Source organism: Budorcas taxicolor, chromosome X, assembly GCF_023091745.1.
Source record: "Budorcas taxicolor isolate Tak-1 chromosome X, Takin1.1, whole genome shotgun sequence".
In the NCBI taxonomy this organism is placed as follows: Eukaryota; Metazoa; Chordata; class Mammalia; order Artiodactyla; family Bovidae; genus Budorcas; species Budorcas taxicolor.
The window spans coordinates 44,383,672-44,408,228 of record NC_068935.1 but is presented as its reverse complement, the minus strand read 5'-3'; the positions used below and the strand labels follow the sequence as shown (position 1 = coordinate 44,408,228).

The 24,557-nt window shown below is 45.6% G+C and overlaps 1 protein-coding gene across 1 annotated transcript; it reads right to left on the bottom strand.

Annotated features, from left to right (window-relative positions):
• Positions 1-1,479: 1,479 nt before the first annotated feature.
• Positions 1,480-19,978, bottom strand: VGLL1 (vestigial like family member 1). Its single transcript, XM_052663892.1, has 4 exons — positions 19,777-19,978; positions 8,602-9,021; positions 6,747-6,806; positions 1,480-1,523 (listed from the first exon to the last, which is right to left on the bottom strand). Exons 1-4 carry the CDS (start codon positions 19,976-19,978, stop codon positions 1,480-1,482), a joined length of 726 nt encoding a protein of 241 aa, XP_052519852.1.
• Positions 19,979-24,557: the final 4,579 nt, after the last annotated feature.

The window sequence follows — 24,557 nt, the reverse complement described above, 5'->3', positions numbered from 1 at the left end:
CGGCAGCCCACCAGGCTCCCCCGACCCTAGGATTCTTCAGGCAAGAACACTGGAGTAGGTTGCCACTTCCTTCTCCAATGCGTGAAAGTAAAAAGTGAAAGTGAAGTCGCTCAGTCGTGTCTGACTCTTAGCGACCCCATGGACTGCAGCCTACCAGGCTCCTCAGTCCATGGGATTTTCCAGGCAAGAGTACTGACCCACATGTATTACGTGAAGGTAATCATGTCAATCGCAGAGTTGCTGGCAAATTTGCATGAAATCATGGAAGTGAAAGAATTTAGAATTAAGAATAGCTTAATCCAGAATTTTCACTTTATTAACCCTTTGAGCTATGGGAACAGGGGGTATATGTGTGGGGAGTGCTGAGGGCAGGGATACCGGGATTGTCAGAGCTAAGTACCAAGCTCATGCTGGACTGTGAGCTACCAGATTGGAGAGATGGAAGAATTTGGAGAAATTGGTCATTTCATCCAGAACAATCTGCAGGGAGGTCCCGCTGCCTGGTCTTGGACCCATGTGGGTATCCACCCGGGTAGCCCCAGTGGTTCTGTGCTGAAAAGTTAGTGTTTTCTCGATGTCACTGACAGTGGAAGAGCTGCAGGAAAGATCCCGTGGTGATGGCAGTCAGGCGGGCCCCTGTGTGAGGCTGTCAGGGGCAGACGAGCACACGTGGGGTGTGGAGACCCAAGGTCCTCCTTGGGGGGACGGCAGCCAAGAAGTCACGGAGCTCATCTAAGAATGCTCTGGATACAGAACTTACTCTAGGCCTGGCTTGGGATGGGACAGTTTGCTTACTAATTTGTGAGTTACTTGTCAGATTGCTCAGTGATTAGAATCACTGTTATGGAATTGAGTGATCAAATTTTTCAAGTGACAGTATCTCATTCATCAAGGCCAGCCTGAGACTTCTTCAGCTTCCCTTGAAACTTCAAGGATGCAGGAACCGTCCTGCCTCCCAGCCACTCTCTGTGGGTCTTGCCAATGCCATTAACAGGGAAGCTGGGTATCATCTGGTTAAGGCTAGAAAGTGTCAGGCTGTTTCTGGAATCTCTCTATTCAGTTGGAAGAGTGGGACAACCCCATTGGGTACCATGTGGTCACTGTTGATATGGGCAACCATGCTGATGGAGGGCAAGTTGGCCAATTGCTAAGTAGGAGGACAGTGAACACAGAGGGTGAAATTTGTCATTTTATTGGGAACAATCTACAGGTTTGCTCCCCACCACTAAACAGCTCTTTTAACCATCTTATATGCTCAAGATTCACTTAACAAGTTTAAAAAAAAACAAAAAACATGCTGCAGGGCATAGGTGCCAAGAAAAAGTATAGAATTTCAGAGAGAACAGAAACTTGCTTTGAACCCAGTGCTCTTTGGTGGCAACAAGAAAAAAGGACGGTGATGTCTCCAGACCCTCTGGATTCACAGCAGAAAACCAGAAGCAGGTTTGGAAAAAGGAATTCTCTTCTTTAAACCCATGTTCAATAAAAGAACAGATCTCTTCTTCTCTCTGGAGACTGGCTTCCTGAAAAATAGAATAAGCTTGATGAGATAGCAGCTGGCTTGGTGCCCAAGGAACCCAGGTTTGAGTCTTGACCTCACCACTCCCAGCTGTGTGACCTCAGGCAAGTTACCTAGCCTATCTGAGCCCCCCTTTCCCCATCTGGTAAATGGGAATACTAATGATACCCATTGCCTACATGAGTTAAACACATGTAAAGACCTTAGAACAGTGCCTGGCACAGATAGGCTCAGTAATACTTGTTAAAGAGGTAGTGTTCTTATATGGAGTAGAGTAGAATTAGCGTGTGGTCACACTGCAGCTAGCTTATTCGGTAAGACCAAGGACAGAAAACTGACCCTGGCACTTACCTTGACTCTGGGCAAGTTACTTAACCTCCCTAAAACTCCATGTTCCCATCTGTGAATGAGGATAAAAACAGCACCCATGGTGTAGCGAGCTATGGGTTCTTCTTTTACCTCATTTCTGTGGTTCTTGCCATTCTCTGCACCTTCTAATGACCTTTGGTTCACAGTGCCTCAGTCAGCCATTCGCTGTGGCCACACACTAGACCTTGTCATCACGTACACAGGTGGCACCCCTACCATCTCAATTTCAAACCACCATCTCCCGATGTCATTGGCTTAAGCAGTCTTATCACCACATTTTTACATACTCTCATCCTCCAATCCATCAACCTCTACTACCCAGCACCTTCCATCTGCCTCCATTTCCTTCTTTGAGCAGCTTACATAGCACGATCCCATGCTATGGGCCCTCATTCATCAGGCTCACTTGTCAAACTCTCAACCCTGGATGAGCCAGAGTTTGGCTTCTCTGTGCATTACATTAACCCAACAGCCCTGGTGGAAAAAAAAAAAAAAATCACACAAGTCAGCCAACTGTTTCCACTTAAACTCATGATGTCAGCCTTTATAGCTGATTCAAAATCATTTGATTAGTATGTTTCCGACTCCCCACAAACAAGCCTGCAAATCTAGTGGCATCTGTGTCCTTACTCCCCATCTTTTGTCTGCTTTCAATGGTAGAATGCCCCCTCCTCCTAGCAAATGCCAATGCTTCCCCACATCTTTGCAGTTGTCTCCAGCCATGAAGTTATTGTCATTGTCTTGTCATCCATCTCTTCATCTCTGTACAGGCTCTATTTTTATTTTTTCTTTCTGGTCACCTGAGGGGTTTTTTTTTTTTTTTTTTTTTTTTTGCAGTGGGGGGGAAGCTAATTACTTTTCTGTATAGGCTCTAATATTTGCCTTCTTTAAAAAATAAATAAATAAAAGACCCTCTCCACCCCACTAATCTCTGTAGCTACTACCTTACTTTTATTCACCTCCCTCAAGGCTAAGCTTCTGCAAGAAGCTACTGCCATTTACTGTGTCCACTTTCTCAGCTGCCATTCTCTCTTCAACCCACCCCATCCAGCATTCGTCCACATGCTATTAACGAAAACTGCTCTTAACTACATTATCAAAATCTCTGATGCCACATCCAATAGAAATTTCTCTGGCCTTCTCTCATTTGATCTCTCGGAAGCCTTTGACACAGGTAATCACTCTCTGTGTTTGGAAATTTTCTCCTCTTTGAGTTCCTGTAACACCTCACTCTCTGGCTCTTCTCCCACCCAGGGGCTGCTCCTTCTCTGTATCATCTGCTTGGTTCTCATATCCCCCAACTTCTAAATATTGGCACACTCCAGAACTCTGTCCTCTGCCCTTTTCTCTGCCTGGGTGATCTTTCAGTGGCTTGTAGTGTTGTTTTCATACCAAACAATCTCAAAAGTTTACTCAGGCTCTCCCCCGCTTCTGAACTCCATACTTACATACAACTGTTGGAGAGGGCCATCCACTTGCATGTCTTATCATCACCTAGAGTGAATGTGGCCAAGGCCGAGCTGTGTTCTCCTACAATCTGCCTCATTTCCACACATGTACCAGCATCCACAGAGTTGCTCATGCAGGCAAATGAAAACCTAAACACCCCACATATTAATAGATCTCAAACACATTCACTTCATCCAGCGTCCACAATTGCCATCTGATTCGGGCCACCATCTTGTGCTTCTGGCCTCCTAACTAGTTCTTTCTCCAATGCATCCTCTGCACAATAGTTCCGTAGCCTTATTAAATGCAAATTGGATCACACTTCAAACCCTGTCATACCTCACTGAGTCACTTAGAAGAGAAAATCAACCTCCCACCATGATCCAGAAGGTGCTGTGTCTCCTGGCCCCAGTTGACCTTTCCAGGGCTCACTCTGCCCACACTCATGTTTCTCCTAGTCCTCACTCACTTCTGGTCTGGGCAGGGCAGCCTCCCCCATCTCCATCCCAGCTCATCCTAAAGCTCCCGGCATCCCTCAGTCTATTTGGGTCCCTGCTCACATATCACTTCATCATAGAAGCCACCCTAGACCCCCTTTATCCAAAGCTGACCTCTGTTTTGCTCTGTTTCAACACTTGGTATGTTTCCTTCAGACTTACCGTAACTTGCAAACATTTTATTTTGTCCTTTTTTTTTTTTTGGTGGAGTCTACCTTCCCAACTAGACTAATAACTGTGGGAGCAGGGACCAAGAAGAGTTTTCTACACCATTATATATATATGTGTGTTAAGTGTACCATGTCTGGCAATATTTTCTGTAGAGATTGAAGGAATGTACAGTGAACCACTGTCTGTTTCTGCAGATTAAAAAAAATCAAATTCACTAAGTATTTTGGCACGTTTTGGGGAGTCCCTCCAGAAAGGTCCCTCCAACTATGCTTCCAGCAGATTGCTCTTCTCTCCACATGGTCTCTGCCTCATGTGGGTGTGTGGTACCCACTCGAGAGGACTAGACCATATTGGAGGGGCAGGAGAGGATTGCCTTCCTTCAACAAATATTTATCTGGGGCCTAACAGAGGAAATCTTTCAGACTACCAAAATCTTTCCTGACAGTTTCATCTAGCTCACTTCAAAATAAGGTCAATATATGAGAACTCCCTGGTGGCCCCATGGTTAGGACTCAGCATTTTCACTGCAAGGGCCCAGGTTCAATCCCTGGTTGGAGAACTAAGATCCCGCAAGCCACTTGGCATGGCCAAAACAAAACAAAAATCCCAAATCAGGTTAATATAAAATATATCAAGACTCAAACATATAAAGAGGCTAATGAGTTCCATGCCAAAACTACTCAACCAGGAAGTGATGGTGCAGAATCTGGGTTTCACAAGCTCCCCTCTGGTTTTCAGCATCAGGCAAGATGGGGAAATGGGCGCTGTGCTCTCTTAAGAATGTGGGCTTTGAGGGGTGTTCCTGGTCCTTTTTTCACCTAGAAAGTCACCCCCTTCCCACTCTCCATGTCCTGCTGCCTCCCTCTGCCCAGAGCCACAGTGGCAGAATAGCCAACAGAGGGCTGTTGGCATAGCCAGGTACCCATTCCACACTTCCTGTCAACTATTCTCCACATGGCCCCTTCTCAGGGTAATACTGCTCCTTTGCATGCTTTCCAAGTTTCTGCGACCCCTCATCTCAGGATACTGTCCTGGTTCACAGATGGACAGTGAGCCCATATACAGTGAAGCAATCATACCAGTTGCTAGTCTTCACTGCTGTACACTTGATTTAAGTTGGAATTGTTTTTGATGATTTATGTTTAATGTAATTTATGATGTTGATGATTATGACACTGTGAGAGCAAAGAAATAATTGTAACCCTGCCACTTGCTATATGATCTTAAGCCAAGTCCTTTCACCTGTTTTGAGACTCAGTTTACTCATCTATAAAATGGGTATATTCATTTCTTCACTCATCCAACCTCTACTTACTGCATGCCTCGTGTAAGGCACCTCTAGGATGTCTTCATACATGAATCATAAGGTCATTGTGGGGACTGAGCTCATAGCCACCACCGATACATGGTGTTGCTGTTAATTTGGGCCTATGAGCAATTGAAAGCATCAGGCTTTTGGTAATTCTAAGGCTTACAATTTTTTAAATGTATAAGCTAACAAGTACTTAGGAGACTTGATAATCCTGATTTCATACATTAGAAGGTGAGCAGAGCTCATCCCTTCAGGAAGACTTCCATGAAGCCTGATAAAACTGCTAAGGCTCTTGGATCAGCCCTTAATCTATCTTGTCACTTGGGCACAACCAGTTCCTCACAGAGGGTGATTTGTGACTTGCTTGTTTCTCTCAACGGCATCAAAAAAATTTAATTTATACTCTATCGATAGATAGATTTTTACCATTTCCTTTTTTGATGTTCTTTTATTGTTTCCGGCATCTGCTCACTCATTCATTAGACACATATGTTCTGACCTCCATGCCAGGCACTGCCACAGGTGCCAGGATGGGTTAGTACACCTCTCAAAGTCTTGGCCCTCAAGGAGTGGACATTTTAGGGAGGTCTATATATTTTGCTCACCCCCACTCCACACCAAACTGTAAAGTGCCAGAGATCCGAGGCTGCGGTGGCAGCTCTTCCCTTGATGCCTCTCAGACACACAGAGTGAGAACAGCTGAAGGCACATGGATGCCCTCCCTAAAGGCACTTTTTGCTGCCTTACCGTGTGCTGACTTACTAGAGTCTCATTTCCATTAGAATTTACATGTCAATACATATATGTAAATTAATCCTTATCAGAAATCTGATGAGGCGGGCATTATTTTAATCCTCCTTTTATAAAGCTACTGAGGTATGGAGAGATGAAGAAATGTGGTTAAAGTTCCTGAAGCTAGTAACTAATGAAGGTGGATTCAACCCTGAGCCATGAAGGTCCTCACGTCAAACCAGCGATCGCCCTCATTGGGCGGTTCTTACTAACACCACTTTCAAATTGAATGTGGGGCCCAGAGTCCTAGCCTTTGGTATCAGATGGCATTTTCTGACTGCAGAGTCCTGGGGTGGCCCTATGTTCTAGGCTGAAAACTGAACATCTGGGAAAGAACAGGCTAACCTTCATGAATTTGTTCATTTTCCTGCATCACCTTGGTTACCTCACTAAATCCAGCTCAGATAAAAGAACTTAATAAAATTGCTTTCACAGCCAAATTAGAAAATGGGCAAACCATTTTACAAGATACTAAGTGCATGGGCTCTTTGAGACTCAAAGGCAGTCAATTCTAAGGGTAAAAACACTAAATAACAGAAATGAGAGTCATTCAGTTGCTGGAGATCCTGGTTTTTCTGCTAGAAGTTTGTTTTCAGGATGTGGAGACAAGATATCAAAGACAGAAGCAGATACTCACTTTCAACTGCAAAGCTGGCACCGGCAGGTCCCCCATCAGGGGGGAAATAGATTTTCTTAACTAGGAAAGAAGAAAATATGATTGGGAATGAAATCAGGGACTGGGTTAGAAAGTGCACAGTAGCCCCCCAAGGAACCCTAAATCATGTGCTCCTCAATTTTGACATTTGACATGTTTTCTTTTATCAGATGCTACAAAAACAGAGACACTTCTGTTTTGTATGCCCTTGGGGTTTTGTTCCCATATTATGGGCAGTGTTTCTGATCAAAGGTTGCTGACTTCTTCCACAGATCCTGGACTGTCAGCCACTGATTCATCCAGTGGATATCAGCATTAGTCGGAGAGTGTAAAGAGTTAGCAACAGTTGAGACTTTGGTGATGAATATTTGTTTGAGAATCGATCTAGAACTTTCGGGACTATGATAATGCTGGCATTGTGGTTTTGCTATGATGTGCCTGGCATATACTAGATGCTTGCTAAATCTTTGCTAAATTTGATTTGAACTGCATGGGCTTGTTTTGTTTGGGACGCGATGATTTGAGCTGTATTCTAACCATCCATCAAGTCAGGGTTCTGCTGTGTGCGCACAAGCATATACACACAGTTGGCCTCATTTTCCCCTCTGAATCCAGCAGGAACAGATTTTTGAAAAAGAGGACAAGGGTGGGAATGCTCATAGGTTTCCCAAGCTTGACATTTTTATGATTTACTCTTTAAGTACATTGCTAATCAAACTCTGCAAATGATGGAATGGTATTTTAACAGAAAATTTGTTTTTGACATTAGGATGGAACACAGCATCTGACTTTAGACCTCGGTGTAACATAAATATACTTAGTTCAGAAGTAAAAGCAGCTTCTGGCAATTTCTTTCAGGCACAGACCAGGGAGCTGTAAAAGAAAACTCATCCAATGTGCAGAAAGCCAAAGATGGAGCCCCAAGAAACTATGAAGCATCTATTATTACCAATATTTCATGTGAAGGGCAAATCTTGCAGGAGAGTCACTTGTTTTTTTTGGTCAAAGTACACTTCAGGCCAGTTCTTTCCCATCCTTTTACAAAGAAGGGAGTCTTTTTTCTCGATGAGTATTTTGCATCTGCTGCTGCTGCTGTTGCTGCTAAGTCGCTTCAGTCATGTCCGACTCTGTGCAGCCCCAGAGACAGCAGCCCACCAGGCTCCCCTGTCCCTGGCATTCTCCAGGCAAGATTTTGCATCTAGTAGGTGCTAATTAAATATGTCGGGTGAGTGAGTAAATGGAATAAAACAGTGAATGAGCATTAAGGAGGTTTTCGTTTGGATGAGGAGTAGGGGTCAGGGAGCAAAAGCCCCAGACAGCCAGGCACCATGACGGTCTCCACGCAACAAGGGGGCAGCCTCCACTGTTTCTTTGAATTTTAATATGTGGAGCAGATGGTTGGTATAGATGGCCCTTATTTCTACCCAGGAGTCTGGCATTATTGCAAGTTGCCAACCTGTTTGGAGGATAGTTTTGAGCCTATAGGTGTATCACTGAGCTCTGTTTTACACATGGGTTATCTGGCAATTCACAGTGAGGTGAATGCAAGACCCTAAGATTTTAAGCAGCAGCCCATCATTTTTCTAGGCTAAGTCCGAGTCAGCAGACCCGGGTGAATATTCTGGGCCAACTGCATCTGGCTGGCTATCTATGCAGCCCTGTAGTCATTAAACAGTGACTATCGATACAGCCTAGTGAAGATAGATGTTTTGTCCCTCAGAAGCCCCACAGCTGGAGAGGCAGCAATTAGTCTTCCCATCCCATCTCATGCCAACTCACTCTCAACCACAACCAATCAGAAGCAACCCTCCAACCGTACTTGGAGGCATTTCCTTACAGTGGGCTGAGCTGGGAGGCAGGTTGAAGAGCAATCCTGTGCTTCCGGCCATCTGGGCAGAGTTGCCATCCTCCCACGAGGCAGATTCTTGAGGATGGGTTAGGCATCTCTCTGGCTGGAGGAGACTTAGGAGGGGCTCATACTTCCCCTCAGGCTGGGGCTCCGGAACCAAGTGCCCAGTGGAAAAAGCATGAGGGTAGCCAGGCTCTGGGAAGCTGGGGCTGGCGAGGGAGGAGAAATGCCACAGCTCGCCAGGTTGAACGGAGGGGCCCCCAGTCAGGGACAGTGGGTACTGATCCATAGGCATGAGACCAGATCCATTCAAGCTGCAGCTGGCGGCGCCATTTGCAAAAGGTACTTCCGGCTGTGGCTTTGTCCACGGAGCAGAGAAGCGCCACTGATTTGGAGGCATGTCACTATCTGGGAAGGAAAGATTTAGAAGACAGGTTTGTTTCTTGTTTTCAAAATGGAATTAGCTTTTTTTATGGTTAACACAGGGGCTTCCCAGGTGGCTCAGTTGTAAAGAATCCATCTGCCAATGCAGGAGATTCAGGAGATGCCAGTTCAATAGATCTCTAGGTTGGGAAGTGCCCTGAAGGAGGAAATGGCAACCCACTCCAGTATTCTTGCCTGAAAAATCCCATGGACTTACAGTCCAAAGGGTTGCAAAGAGTCAGACATGACTGAGCAACTGAGAATGCACACACCTACTATGTATGGTTAATATAATGTATTTTTAAATGTGAAAAATGTAGAGAAGGTTAAAAAAATCACTCTAAGGATAATATCAGAGACTATCAGTGTCTATCTTTAGGTGTACTTCTTTCCAGGATGTTTCTATATATGTACACATTGTTTTTCCAGTTGTTCTCATGTTATTAAAATATCACAAACATCCTGCTATAGCAACAAATAGAACCAACACCAGCTTTTCAAATCACTGCATGGCATGCCGTCAGAAGGCAGTAACATGACTAACAAACACAATACTTGGGCAGCTCAGTTATTCCATTTTTTCAATTAACAACATTGGGATAAGCATCTTCATATATACATCTTTATATACTCGTCCAACTAGCCCCTCAAGGAAACTTTTCTAGAAGTAGAATTACTTGATTAAAGGTGATTTATGTTGTTTGTTGCCATTGTTTGACTTTTATTTTATAGCTGATGTTTTGAATACACTGAAGAGAAGAACCCTTCATAAAGTTTTGTGAAGCCTTTCCTCTTCAATGTATTCCAAACACCGGTTGCCAGTATCATACAAGTCTGGGGTTGAAACTTCATTTTCAAGAACGGTCTGGGCCATGGGGATGTTAAGAGACTGGACCAAGTTAGCAAAGCAGATTAGCCAAGTAGAGATCGGAGCTGGAGGGGGTCAGTGATGGGTAGGAAAGTGGTTGCTTCATGGGCTCAGTCATGTCTGACTCTTTGTGACCCTGTGGACTGTGGCCCACCAGGCTCCTCTGTCCACGGGGATTCTCCAGGCAAGAATACTGGAGTGGGTTGCCATGCCCTCCTCCAGGGGATCTTCCCAACCCAGGGATCAAACCCAGGTTTCCCACATTGCAGGCTGATTCTTTACCATCTGAGCCACCAGGGAAGCCCAGTTTCTTGGATTTCTTCCTATAAAAGCAAAATGTTCAAGGTCAAGTGGTGACTCGGGTTCTTCTTGTGGACTAGCTAATGGGGATGGAGTCTCCTGTGGTCTCAGAGACACTATTCAAATTGTGCCTCTAACAGCAGCTGGATTGGAGTTCTCAAAGATCTTGGGCAGCTTGACATGAACGGATGTTTTCCCCATTCTCAACACCCACTCAGGCAAGAGGGGAGGTGGGAGAGAGCCCTGGCAGATGGTCCTTAAAGCCTGGAGGTTCTCATCTATCCAAGATAATGAAGGGGGCATGGGTGTGGAGACAAAGGGAGACTGGAGGGCTGGAGAGGCCGTCTGGCCCCCTTCCCTTCCTTGTGCACCTCACCCAGCGCTCCTGAATGTTCAGTTTGCCTGGATCTTTTCTGATAGGTCTGCCCAGTGATGCTGGAGTATCTTACGCACCAGCACAGCTTTTCACGTAATATAGATGGTAAGGGCAAAACAAGCCCTACCCTACATAGCAGATATTCTGCTCAACTTCTCACATTGTTCATGAGCAACGGTTGACTTCTTTTAATGAGGTCAAGGGCAATGAAACAATTAGCAAGATTTGTTCCTGAGGATGACTGCTACTTTTGAAAACTGATATCTGCTGGGTAGTAGCAATTCGAGGCAGTATCTATGTGGGGTAGTAGCAATTCAGGGCCACTGTGTAGCACAAATAGAATGATTAAGCTGACTTAGGCTAATCACTGTTCCTGCTTCATATTGAATGAGGGTACTGCATGTCCTAAGCACAAATGAGAAACAATGTTTAGCCTCTGACAACTGGGCAGTTTCCATCTGAACTGGCCTTCCAGATCTCATACATAGGACCAAGGTTTGGAAGGCTTGAAATGTGGAAAGCAGGGCCCCAGCGTGTTTTGAATATTTTCTTTAACTGCTTCCCTTCCAGAATTGTCTGACTGAAAGGTTAAGGGGACGGGGTGGATGTGCCTGTCCAAGGTCCCACTTGGTCACTGAGTGCACCAGAGCACAGTTTGGATGGGAGTATGTGGGAAGACACAGAGAGTCCCAATCCTGAATTCACAGTAACCCAATTGTAGCCCTTGGGGAGCCCAGAAAAGTCAGCTTTCCAGGGCAGGCTTGGGTGTGGTGTCCCATGGAGTGGACATCCTGGACTTTGGTGGTCTCTTTCTCAGGCTTCTTGGACAAACTGCTCCAGTAACCACACCCATCTAGTCGGAGAACCACTGGACTGGCTCATGGTGGCCGGTGCAAATAAGTGGCCCTGGTAACACTTCCTTACCCAAGTTCCCCCTCTTAGAGCCCCAGGCAAGATTCCACTGCCTTCTCAAACCCCAGCCTACACTAATGAATGGAGAGCAAGCAAGGAACACCTTGGGGACATTTAGGGAAGGCTAGGTTTTTCATGTTCTATTTTTTCCTTCAGATGTGAGTCTATACTAGGCAGTGTTTATGAAATATTAACCACCCATATCTTATGATGTCTTAAAGTGGATGCAGCTTTAGTCTTTTTTAAAATTGAAATATAATTGGCTTACAATATTATTTTAGTTTCAGGTATACAACAGAGTAACTCAATATTTTTAGAGATTATATTCCATTTATAGTTATTCTAAAATATTAACTATAGTCTCTGAACTATACATTACATCCTTACAACTTCTGTCCATAGTAGTTCGTACTTCTTAATCCCCTTCCCCTATTTTGCTCCTCCCCTCCCCCCCAGGCTGGATCTTTCTTTCAGTAGGAATACAAAAAGCTTCCAACCCCTGGACTCCTACTGTGAGCATCTAGCCCCTGCCTCTTAGTTCCATCCATGCCTCTAGCATTCACGAAGCCCCTGGTTCTAAGACCAGGTCCTGTTCAGAGAGCACAAGTCCCCATTTCCTCCTTATCCCTTTAGGATGAAAATGTCAAGCTACTCTCCCACCTGTTAAGCAAACCCAGAGACATCACCCATGACCACCATAGATGCTTCTGAGAGCCCCAGAACCTTCTAGAAAGCACCTCTAGGAATCAAGGAGTTTGCTTCTACCCCAGAGGATCCTCCCTACACTCTGTCCTTGCATGGTGGCCCTGACACCCTGTTCCAGGCTGGCTTCTGGACACACCACCTTCAATGTCAACCCCTCAGAGAGGCTTCCCCTTAACAGCCAATGACAGCGAACATGTTTCCTCTCATGGATGGAAGAGGACAATCCATGTAAAAGGTTTAGCATGGTGCCCAGGACCTTATAGGCACTCAAGAAGTGAGAGCTGCTGCTGTGGTTAATATTATTAATTATTATTTTGGTTTAGAAACGCAGCATAGGCTCACATTCACGGGTTTCTCTCCTGGCTTGCGACACTCTACAGGATCAACCAGGAAAAAAGCCAAACGGTAACGCGGGGGGGCCTGAGGAGTCTCTTTGCCCTCAGTCATCACAGAAGGGAGGGGAGGAAAGGCCAGAGCCAAGGAGCCTGGGAAGCAGCGGTGCTTCAGGGCTGATATGGAGGATGGAGTAGATACTGGCTATAAAAGAGAGATTTCTGGGACTTCCCTGGTGGTCCAGTGGCTAAGACCCGCGTTCCCAATGCAGGGGTCCAGGGTTCCATCCCTGGTCAGGGAACTAGATCCCACATGCCACAACTAAAGATCTTGCCTGTTGCAACAAAGATCGGAGATCTGTGCGTCAACTAAGGCCTGGTGCAGGCAAATAAATAAAATAAAAATTAAGGGAGATATCAGAAGCCTTTGCTCCGTGTGTCAATTCCCAAAAATAATCCATCAAAGGTGGGCAGCAAAGATTGTCAATCTAGAGGAGCTTTTGTTTACTAAGCACTTACTATGGGCCAGGCTCTTTGTCTAGCATTCTGGATGCATCTCAGGAGAGCTTCACAACTGTCCAGATGAGAAAATAGAGACTCAAAGTGGTTAATGTAACTCGCCTAATGCCACAGAACTAGCAGGTGGAGAGCTGGCTGAGTCTCAGCTTCACGCTTGGCCGGCTCTGCCTCCTATTATCTTGAGAATGCACCCACTCCTGCAGCTGGAAAGGTGGCAGATGAGCACAATGGGCATAACATTTCTGGCAGCAATTTATCAGCAGATATCAAAACCCTGAAATCTGAGTGGACTTTTTGATATAGTCATTCTACCCACAACAATATATTTTAAGAATATAATCAATGATGCTTATAAAAGTTGAGCTGCAAGGATATTCAATGTGATATTTACCTATAGTGAACGACTGGCAACAATCTAAATGTCCAAAAATTTTAACAGATTTGAAACACCTATAAAAAAGGATACTCTTGAGGCATAAAATGATGTCTTAGTAGAACATGAAATGGCAGTAAAGATATATATGGTTTATTACCCGTTAAAAATCCAAGTGATGTTAGGTTGTAAAACTTAGTATGGGCACCTAGATGTGCATGTGGTTTTGTGTCCTGAATACTTCTCTGTGTTTTGTAAAGTTTCAAAACTTAACACAGTATCTTTGTGATTAGAAAAATTTGTTTTAAAGTAAAAACTTAAGAACCCACTTGACTCAATGAACCTGAGTCACAGCTGTGAAAGGCCAGTGCATAATTGCCTGGTTGCCTTCCATCTAATCTTTCCTTCCTTCCTTCTTCGTCCCGTCTCCACCTTTAATATAAATGCTGCTTTACAATGAAGTCGAAGCCGAGAACCCTCTGAACACACACACATATCTTGCCCCATGAAGTTCCCAACTTTGGCCTGACCGATGTGCACACACTGACACTCCCCTCTCTGCCATTTTGGCTGGTGGCACTTGTCTCTGATGTATTCACTCCAGAAACAAAGAAATATTATTTGTATTAGCTGAGGTTGAAATAACACTAGGACAGAGAGACAGCTTGTGGGGGACAGCTCTGTTTCAGGGCACCCCATGTATGTGTAGGGGGGAGACTTTCCTACTCAGTCTCACCCCCTCCTTCACAACCACCTGTCTAGGTCCTTTGCTGATTAGCCAGGTTCCCTTTCCCAACTGAAAATGGACATGAAATACAGAACATGTTCTTGTATTTTGAAAATGGCTAAGAGCTCTGTGCATGCATGTTCAATTATGTCCGACTTTTTTTGCTACCCCATGGGCTGTATGTAGCTCACCAGGCTCCCGTTTGTGGGATTTTCCAGGTAAGAATACTGGAGTGGGTTGACATTTCCCCCTCCAAGGGATCTTCCTGACCCAGGGACCAAACCCAGATCTCCTGCATTGGCAGGTGGATTCTTTCCCACTGAGCTACCTGGAAAACCCAGTAAGAGCTCAGTATCTAGAATCAAATGATTTGGTTATGAACAGCTGCTCTTATGAGCTGTGGGATCTTGAACAAATCACTTGATTCTCTGAGCTTCATTTTCCTTATCAGGAAATGAGCACGGTTAGAGTTAACCAAAAGGTTACTGTGAAGATTCACTAAAATAATTCACGTGCCAGCCCCTGGGAAAGGGCCTGGAACATAGGAAGCACTCAATAAATGTTGGCCATTAGAAACATTATTAGTGAGAGTGCTTATGGGCAACAGTGTGGATGACCTAGAGATTGTTCTACTGAGTGAAGGAAGCCAGACAGAGAAAGACAAATATCATTATGATATTGCTTATAGGTGGTACCTAAAAAGAACTTATTTATAAAAATAACACAGACTCGCAGGCATGGAAAACAAACTTATAGTTACCAAAGGGGAAAGAGGGAATATAAATTATGAGTTTGGGATTAACAGATACACTCTCACAAGGAACTATATTCAGTATCTTGGAAGAATCTGGAAGGGAAAAGAATCTGAAAAAGAATAGATACATATTATATACTTATATATAACTGAATCATTTTGCTGTACATCTGAAACTAACTCAACACTGTAAATCAACTATACTTCAATTTTTAAAATTGAAAAAATAAATAAAAAAGAAAGAAAGAAACCCAGCATTTCTTCCCCAACCCCATTGGATTCTGGAGGAGGGGAGGGGAGGAGACTGGCTATGAAAGACCTCGGAGGGCTCAGGTTGTGCGAATACCTTCTCTCAGCAGCCCTTGAGGGAAAGGAGCCAGCCCTGGGGCTGGGCTCATGGCTGGGACAGGAAGAATACAGGGTGGGTTGTGCACCAAGACAAGCCCCCAGAAATGGTAATTTATGAAGCTTCTCCGAGTTACCTACTCTGAAATCGCCAATGTCCTTTTAAAAGGGAAACAATTCAGATACTTTCAGCCTGTGTTTTCTTTTCTACCAGTAGGGCCAGTATAAATTATACATAAGTAAATAAAAAAACCAACTTGGATTTGAAAAAAGCAGCCAGGAAATTCAATGGCATTTCCTAGCCACATGGGCCTGTCAGAGTACCCTTAAAATGTGGGTGAGCCCGCCATGGGAGCCCATGAATGGGAGCCTGTTCTCAGCTTAGCTGGGGCCTCGCTGAGGCCAGGCAGCCTGGGGCAGGCCTGCAGGGGCTGAGAGGATGCTAAGTGTCGGACGAAGAGCCACTTTATGGATTTCCCACCATATTTGAAGCTGCGTGCAGTTCATAGAACACCTCCAGTGAGAACCACTGGGGACACGTCTTCTTTCAGGGGACCCTCCCCAGAGGCAACAGAGCTTATGAGAAATTTGACTCCTAACTGTGTAAGAGAGGCCTTGAAGAAAAGAGGCTTTCTCCTTCATTTGTTCAGTCAGCTGGACAAACACCGGCCTAACCCACAACACATGCTGCGAGGGAGATTTCTTCACAGTCGGGGGATCTGTGAGACTATCACACGGAAAATGTGACAACACAGAAGGTAGGTAGAGAAGAAGGCCGCCTCTGTTTGGCCAGAGAAGGCTATGTTGGGCCAGATACAAGACCACGTCCAAGCTTTCTTGGTGGGCAGGGGCTTCATAGAATACAAAGTGAAGTCAGGAGAGTTAAGAAACAGGGCAGCGGCCACCCAGCAGAAGCCAGTGGACAACTTGGAGGCTGAGGGGAGGGTCCTGCTGGTTTGAAGGCGGGCCCTCACATCCACTGTAGACATTCAAAAAACCTGCCTCGAGCCCTCACACACCACAAAAATTAACTACCACCTCCATGGCATTTACTATGCGCCACTTGACATGAGTAATCTCACGATTCCTCCATTAGTTCAATGATACTCAGTTTTACAGATGAGGAAACAGAGGCCCAGAGAGATAAAGTGATGTGCCCTGAGGTCACATGGTTAAACAACAGTAAAGCTGACCCAGCCCCAGGGTGCCTGGGTCTAAAGCCATATACCAAATGATACTGTCTCTCCAGTAACCCCATCAACAACAGACATCAGCACCCTGTGATCCAAATCACAATTTCATTCATTCTCTAAATATTTATTGAGTACCTTCCATGTGTCGGACATTAGGGTGGGTACTTGGAAAACAGCACTTTAACAGACCGACAGCGTCTAGGGGGTAGGAAGAGATAAGAAACCCGTAAAATACACAATATGCCCGATGGTGACGCATGCTAAGAGAAATAAAACAGGGTAAGACAGTGACAGGGTGGAGACTTCTATGTTTTAAATAGACTGTTCAGGAAGGCCAGTCTGAAAGACGACATTCTAACAGAGATTTCAATAAAGGGGAAGTCTTGCAGTTACCTGGGAAAGAGCATTTCAGGAAGAGGGGAGAGAGGAAGTGCAAAAGGCCTGAGGCAGTACTGTACCTGCCACACGCTATGAAGAGCAAGGAGGCTATGCTGGAGTGAGAGGATGATGAGATCAGAAAGATGACAGGGGCTCAGGCAAGTGAGGGCCCCCTGTAAGGCCTTGGATTTGACTCCAAGTAAGATGAGAAGTGGAGAAGGCAATGGCAGCCCACTCCAGCCCTCTTGCCTGGAAAATCCCATGGATGGAAGAACCTGGTGGGCTGCAGTCCATGGGGTCGCTAAGAGTTGGACACAACTGAGGGACTTCACTTTCACGTTTCACTTTCATGCATTGGAGAAGGAAATGGCAACCCACTCCAGTGTTCTTGCCTGGAGAATCCCAGGGACAGGGGAGCCTCATGGGCTGCCATCTATGGGGTCGCACAGAGTTGGACACGACTGAAGTGATTTAGCAGGAGCAAGATGAGAAGTTACTGGAGGATTTTGAACAGAGAAGTGATATGGTACAACTTTCTAATGGCTACTTTGAGAACAGACTGAAGGGGAGCAACAGAAGCAGCAGAGAGACTGATGAGGAGGCAAAAATCCAGTGGGGAGAGGATGGCTTTTCAGACTAAGGGGACAGAAGTGGAGGTGGAGAAACATGTTCAGAGCTCAGACAAACTTTGAAGGTAGAACTTACAGAATTGTTCAAAGGGTTGGATGTGGGGTATGAGATAAAGAGAGGAGTTAAAGATGACTGCAATTAATTGGAAGGATGCAGCTGCCATTCATTGAGACTATGGACAGAGCAGGGTGAGGGGAAGATCAAGAGTTCAGCTTGGGGGACATCCCTGCTGGTCTGGTGGTTAACACTTAGCCTTCCAGTGCAGGGAGTGTGGGTTTGATCCCTGGAAGGGGAGCTCAGATCCCACATGCTTCTCAGTAAAAAAACCAAAACATAAACAGAAGCAATACTGTTAACAAATTCAATAGACTTTTGGTCCACATCAAAAAAAAATCTTAAAAAGAAAATTTAGCTTGGGACCTGTTTGGTTTAGATTCCTATTAGCTATGTGAAGTGAAGATATCAACTAGGCAGCTGTGTAGATAAGTCTGAAATCCAGTCTGGGTAAAGATATGATATTTCATCAGCACATAGGTGGTGTTTATGTAGATGGTATTTAAGACAAAGAGACTAGAATAGATCCCCCAGGGCATGAATGTAGAGAGAGAAATTGAGATCAAAGTCCTAGGGCCCTCAAATGTTTAAGAGATGAAGCCTTGAAGAGAAGAGGGCATTCAGCAAAGGAGACTGAGAAGGAGGGGTAACCAGGGAGAGAGGTGGAAAACCGTGAGTATGATATTATGGAATCCAAGCGAAGGAGGTTACTTCCAAGAGGAGGGAGCAATCAACCGCAGCAAATGCTGCTGATGAGTCAGCTAAGACGAGGACAGAGAAAGACCATTTGCTTTGGAAAGTGGAAGTCTCCCACGAGCCTGGATAACAGCATTTCAAAGAGTGATGAGGATGACAGCCTGAGGGGAGCAGATCCGAGAGAGCAGAAGAGGAAGAGGAAAGAGCATGCATGGACACCTCTTAGGAGTCTGGCTGCGAAATAAAACCAAGAAATGGGACAATAAGCAACCAAGAATTGGTTATATCTCAGGTTGGGTTTACGAGGCAAGGAGAGAGAAAATGAGGGATGACGAATTGCTGGTGCTGACAAAGAAACGATTGTCATATATTCAAGGCAATGTGTTTAGAATTAACTCAGAGTCAAATAGCCAAAGTGGACAGACTTAGCTATGCATGAAGAGCCTGGGATTTTGACCCTTCCTAGGAGCCAGATAGAGCCTCTGAATCCCATTGACCACATGGATGGGCTTTTACCCACGCATCAATTCCCCAAACAACTCAAGAGCAGCCATTCCTGCAGCTGCTCTGAAGTACTCAGCACACCCTTAGACAGCACCTCCATGCTCTCCACCCAGCCCCTGGTCCCCAGTGTTAGCTTTAGTACCTGCTTCTACTATGCTCCCCTTCCACATGTTTCCTGAACTCCAAAGAGTCTCTGAGAAACCATCTCACCTGACTGGAAAAGTTATTTCTAGGAGAGAAGCAAATCTGAAAGGCTAGAGAGGCTAATACACCAATTCCCTATCCAGACCCAGAGTCTAGCCAGTCAGAGTGATGGCTTCTGAAAACCAGTGAGCTCTTCACCCACAGGCAGAGGCCCCCTCCTGGGAGGCATGTCCATCCTCCAACGGGAGCAGGGCATTCAACGCATAAGCTCAGCACCTTTTGGCATTGTGCTCTTGAAGTAAGTGTTTTGAGATGAGACAATGCTTTAAAAAAAAAAAATCACCCAATAGTGTGTGCAATAGACACCCCCAGTACTGTTAAGGGTAGGGAGACGGATGCAGAGAGACAATCATTTTATCCACCTCCCTCTGGCCCCACTCCACCCACTATTAACTGAGAGAAGCCTGGGTGTTTCTACAGGGGACGCATGCCCAACTCCTTTGGTGTTCTTGCCCTGTCAGACCAAGGTAGTAACAATAATGATAATGGTGCTCTCATCGCATACTGAGTGTGAACCTAGCATTTAACCTAATTGAGGACACAATGAAATCCGTATATTAATTTGATTAAAGTGTCTTTTTTTTTCTTTTTTTTTGCCCACGTCATGTGGCTTGTGGAATCTTAGTTCCCTAAACCAGGGCTGGAACCTGTGCCCCCTGCTGTGGAAGCGTGGAGTCTTAACCACTAGCCAACTAGGGAATTCCTTAAACAGTGTCCATTTTCAAGCGAAACTTCTGAGAAAGGGGTGTGGCTTCTCACGGAACAGAATGATGTACCTTTAGCAAATATACACACGTCTCAGAACATCAGAACTGTTCTTTGATGATAGCCTGATAGGGAATTCCAGCCCCTCCCTCCCGACATGCTCACCATTCCTCAGCAGCACATCTCCACTCGGGCTGGAAGGGTTCTGTCCCTGGGGGCTCTTGACATTGCCCAGAGCTCTGGAGAAGTGTTCATCCACCACACTGCTAATGTCCCCTTGGAAATAGGTGAAAAGGACACAGCGGGAATTCCATTCAGTTTTAATAGGGCTCTGTGTGTGGACGGTGGTCTTCGTCACGTCTTCCATGGTGACTCAGGGGAGAGCTGCAGAGCAAACGCAAAATGTTACTGGCACTCTTTTTCCAAGCGGTTTGGCTAAGTTGGCAGAAGTGGCTTCCTTGAGGACAAGCAGTTTGCACCTAAGGTTCAGGTTCTCTCACTGGGGCTCCCAGGAGCTGCGCAGCTGCTGAGCAGTCTTCAGGAAAAAAGATAAAGTGCTGAAGGGGTCCTCTCTTATAAATGCAAAAGAGTGCCTGGGAACGTGATTAGAAGAGCATCAGGAAATGAAAAAAAAAAAAAGGGAAAGAAAAAGGACACTGAAGCCAAAGACTGCAGTATTGCCAGCTGGGGAAGTGCCTGCCTCCCACTAGATTCCCCTGAACAAGGGCACGAGTCCTCCAGTAGACCTTGACTAAGCAATCAGTGGATACTGACAATTTGTTTCCCTAGCAAGCCTTGATTTCCACCTTGCCCACTTCTGTGCAGAAGCACCAAACATACCAAATTCTCCTGCTCCCCCTGACACGGTGATTCGTGTGGGATGGGGTCCTGTACTCACCCCCACCCCATCTTAGAATTAGCAATTACAATCAAGGCCTCCAGACAGACATACTCTGCCCAGAGTCACTTAGAAAATGTCAGAGCTTTAAATCCAGGTGCATATTGTTTTATTTTTATTTTTTTGGCTGCACAGTGTGGCTTGCAGGACCTCAGTTCCCCAGTGAGGGACTGAACTCGGACCATGGCAGTGAAAGCCCAGAATCCTAATTACCAGGCCACCAGGGAATCCCCAGACAGACACACTCGGCACCCAATGCAGCTAACATTTTTCACACTGATACTCTGTTGGGAAAGAGCACTCTGTTCACCAGGCTTCCTGTGCGCCTAGAGCGGTGCCTGCTCAATATTGAGCAAATGCTCCAACAGTCATTTGCTGAATTGCCTTCAACTTGGCCTCAATGGGTCCTACCTGTGAGCTCCCTGAGGGCAGAGGCTGTCCTTTTTTGCACCTAGGCAGGGACCAGGCACGCAGACGGAACTGCAGAGAGAAGCCATGGCTTTTCTTTACCAGGGAAATAATAGTTCTGGGTGCTTCGTCACCTCTGGCCATCCAATCCAACTTGCCCAGAGTTCTGGCTAAAGACATTCTAGTCATTCTGATGCATATAATGCAAATGACTAGAGTTGAATAGCCCTTCTCCTGGTCTAGTCTCTGAGATCCAGGAGGATGGGGGCCATTTCTTATTCATTTCTTTATCTCTAGCACCTAACACTAAGTAAACAATGGCTGAGTGATGAAATGCCATTTCGTGCAGAGAAAGCACAATGCAAGGAAATCACACCAATTAGGGCTCAGAGGACCTGGGCTTGCCCTTGACTGGGTGTGTGCCTTTGGGGAAATCACAGGGCCTCTCTGGCCTTCAGATTCCTCTACGGTAAAATGAAGAAGTTGGAGTATATGAATTCTCCAGCCTATTTTATTTTCCTGCCAGAAGTGTCAGTCGATTATCATGGGAACATTAGGAGGGAGTCTGGGAGTAAGCAGAGGACCCTTATTTAAAAGTTCTCCTTTCAGAGTCTCAGCCCCAGTCACAGCTGGATTCTGCTGTCTCTAGAAGCCTTTGATTGAGCACGTCAATCTGTTTCCCCCTGGGTGATAGGCATGTTAAGCATCACCAGGCACCATCCTAAAAAAAATGAATCCACTGTATTCTTATTTCAAAAACACATGGGAGCCACCACGTTGAAAAACCGTGCAGCGGTGTCTTCTAAAGCTAAGCGTTCGCTTACCATAAGACCCAGCAATCCCACTTCTAGGCACATAACCAAGAGAAACGAAAACAGATGTGCTCACAAAGACTTCTACATGAGTGTTCGTAGTGGCTTTGTTTATAAAAGTGAAAACAGCCCAAATGTCCATCACCAGGAGAACAAATAAACGAACTGTGACATTTTCATACAATGGAATGTTCTTCAGCCATAAAAAGGCACAGACTACATCCACCCAACAGCATAGATGAATCACAAAAACATTAACCTGAGTGACAAAAGCCAGACACGAAAGACTGCATATTGTATGACTTCACTTACATGAAACAGGCACAAATAATCTATGGTGATAAAAATCAGGACAGCAGTTGCCTTGAGGTAGAGCTTGGAAAAGAGTGAGAGTGGACTCACAGGGGTGCTGGAAATGTCTTACATGTTGAAGAGGCTGAGGGTTACATATGGGTGCAGATGTGTCAAAGCTCATCAAATTGTCCAGTTCAGGTCTGCAAGTTTCACTGAAGGCAAATTATTCCTCAGTGAAAAAGCACATGATATCTTCAGATACTTGGGACTTCGAGCAATAAAGCAAAGGTGTAATCCTTGAGCACGTTACGGCATCTCAAAGTATAATCTCATTTATCTGTGGAATTTTCAAGAGCCAAACTACAGAATAAAATGGTCATTCCCAGGGGCAGGGGGGACAGAACCAATGTTGTTTAAGGGAATAAATGTGCAACAAGCAGTGAACAAGCCCTAGAAATCTACCACACAGTGCAGTGAATCTAGACAATACTGCATTCTAATCATCAAACTTGCTAAAAGACTAGAATTTAATTATTTGAACCAATAAAAAGGGTAATGATGCATCATGATAGAGGTGTTAATTATGGCCATGATGGTAATTGTATGACAATATATAAATTCATCACATTAACATGTTGTACATGTTAAATCTACACAATGTTATCTATCAAATATATTCCCAAAAAATAGCAAATCAAATGAATAATAAAGGGATGGTATTATGAATGACCAAGTAATGATAAGCATGGACGAAGCCTTTTTGCTAAAGCTGCAGTTCACAGAAGACCTATTCTGTCCCAGAGGCTCCAAATATATTTTCTCCAATCTTTACAACCCTCAGACTAGGTACTATTATCCCCATTTTAAAGATGAGCAAATCTGGGCTTAGAGAAAGAGGAAATCAAGGGCCCAGGCCATGCACCTAGGTGGTGGCAGAGCTGAGGTTTGAACCCAAGTCTCCCTGGCTTCGGTGTCTGGCCTTTTCTCACCATCCCTTTCTACCTGTCGGGGCGAACAGTCCCTTCCCCTCCATGGGACCCTCATCCTAATCCAGTCCTCTGGCTCCCAGTCAGGCCGGCAGACGGTCTGTCTGTGCATTCTCATGGTGTCTCCTGGAAGCCTTCACCTGCAAGGACAGCATAGCACCTTTGTGTGTCTTGCCCTCTTACCCTCTTGCCAGTGGCCGGTGCCACTGGCTCAGGTATGACCCAGCCTGCCACCTCTCCTTGCTAAGTCTCCCTGAAGCCATGAGAAGCAGCTGGCCGGACCCCTGAGACATCAATGCCGTGAAACACGCTCCTAGCCTCCCTGGGCAAAGACCATATGCTATTCCATAGAAATAGAGCAGATCAGAAAATACTGTCTCGGTCCCCCTCACCTGAGGAGCTCAGACCTCACACAACTGCGGATCCTCAATAAATCTTAAGTCCTACACATGCCCCTCTTTTCCTTGCCAAACACATGGACACATACTCTAAAGGAAAGCCCTGGAGTACATCTCTGGATCACATCTCATGAGCAGTTCCCTGGCTGTAGTCAGACCTCGGGGGATGAGGGTCGGTACTTGAGGGCTATTCACATCTGTGAGCTGTTACCTGGTTTAATCCTTTACAGAATCGCCTCCCACTGGACCTCTGGAGTGACTTGAGCGGTTTCATCCCCACACGAACCCTCCTTGAAGGGTCTCTTTCCTCGGGAAGTGAAGTGGTGGGGTGGGTCTGGCTTAGAAGCAGGTGCCGCAAAGCTGGAACCGAGGGTAGGACTTTCCTGGCCAAGATGCTACTGTATTGGAGCCTGGCTTTGTAGCAAAAGCCTCTTGCAGACAAAACCCTTGGCCTTGGCCAAGCTTTGCCAGGTGTGCAGTTCAAATAATGTAATTACAATATTCCCCAGTGCTCAGAAATTTAAGACACCAAGTAGGCATCGAAATAATGCCTGGTTTTCGGCCCAAATATTTTGGGCCAAGAGGAAAAGAGCAATAGTTTGGCCTCCATTCTACCAGGATGCCTACCTGCACACGCTTACCACCCTTCTGAGAAATGGTACCCAGCACCCCTGGGCTTGGGATGGGGAGTCTGAGAGGTTGTCACAGTGATCACTTGGAACAAAGCCCCAAGGGCACCGGAAGGCATCTCCTTAAGCAAAGCATGTGATGCCCCCTACCACCACCACCTCCCCCCCAGCCCCAGTTCCTTCTCAGTTGAATTCACATCCCTCCTGCCTCCCCCAGAGTTCCTACCTTCTCTCACCTTAATTCTCTACCATCGGCGGCGGAGACACAGCAAGATGCTATGGCCGGTCGAAGGTGTGTTTTGCTGGCTGGAGCTGCCTGGCCTGCTTTAGAGCAGCTCAGTACTGGTCCGAGCAGGGCCTGGCGATCTTGTGCCCTCCCCTCGCTAACTTTCTACCCCTCTAGCTGAGCCTATACGAAGCATTTCCTGCTAGCTATCTATTAAGAATGCAGAAAATGTACTCCAACAAGTCAATCGGGTTGGGCACCTGCAGGAATGAGGAAAATAGGTAGTTCTTTTTTT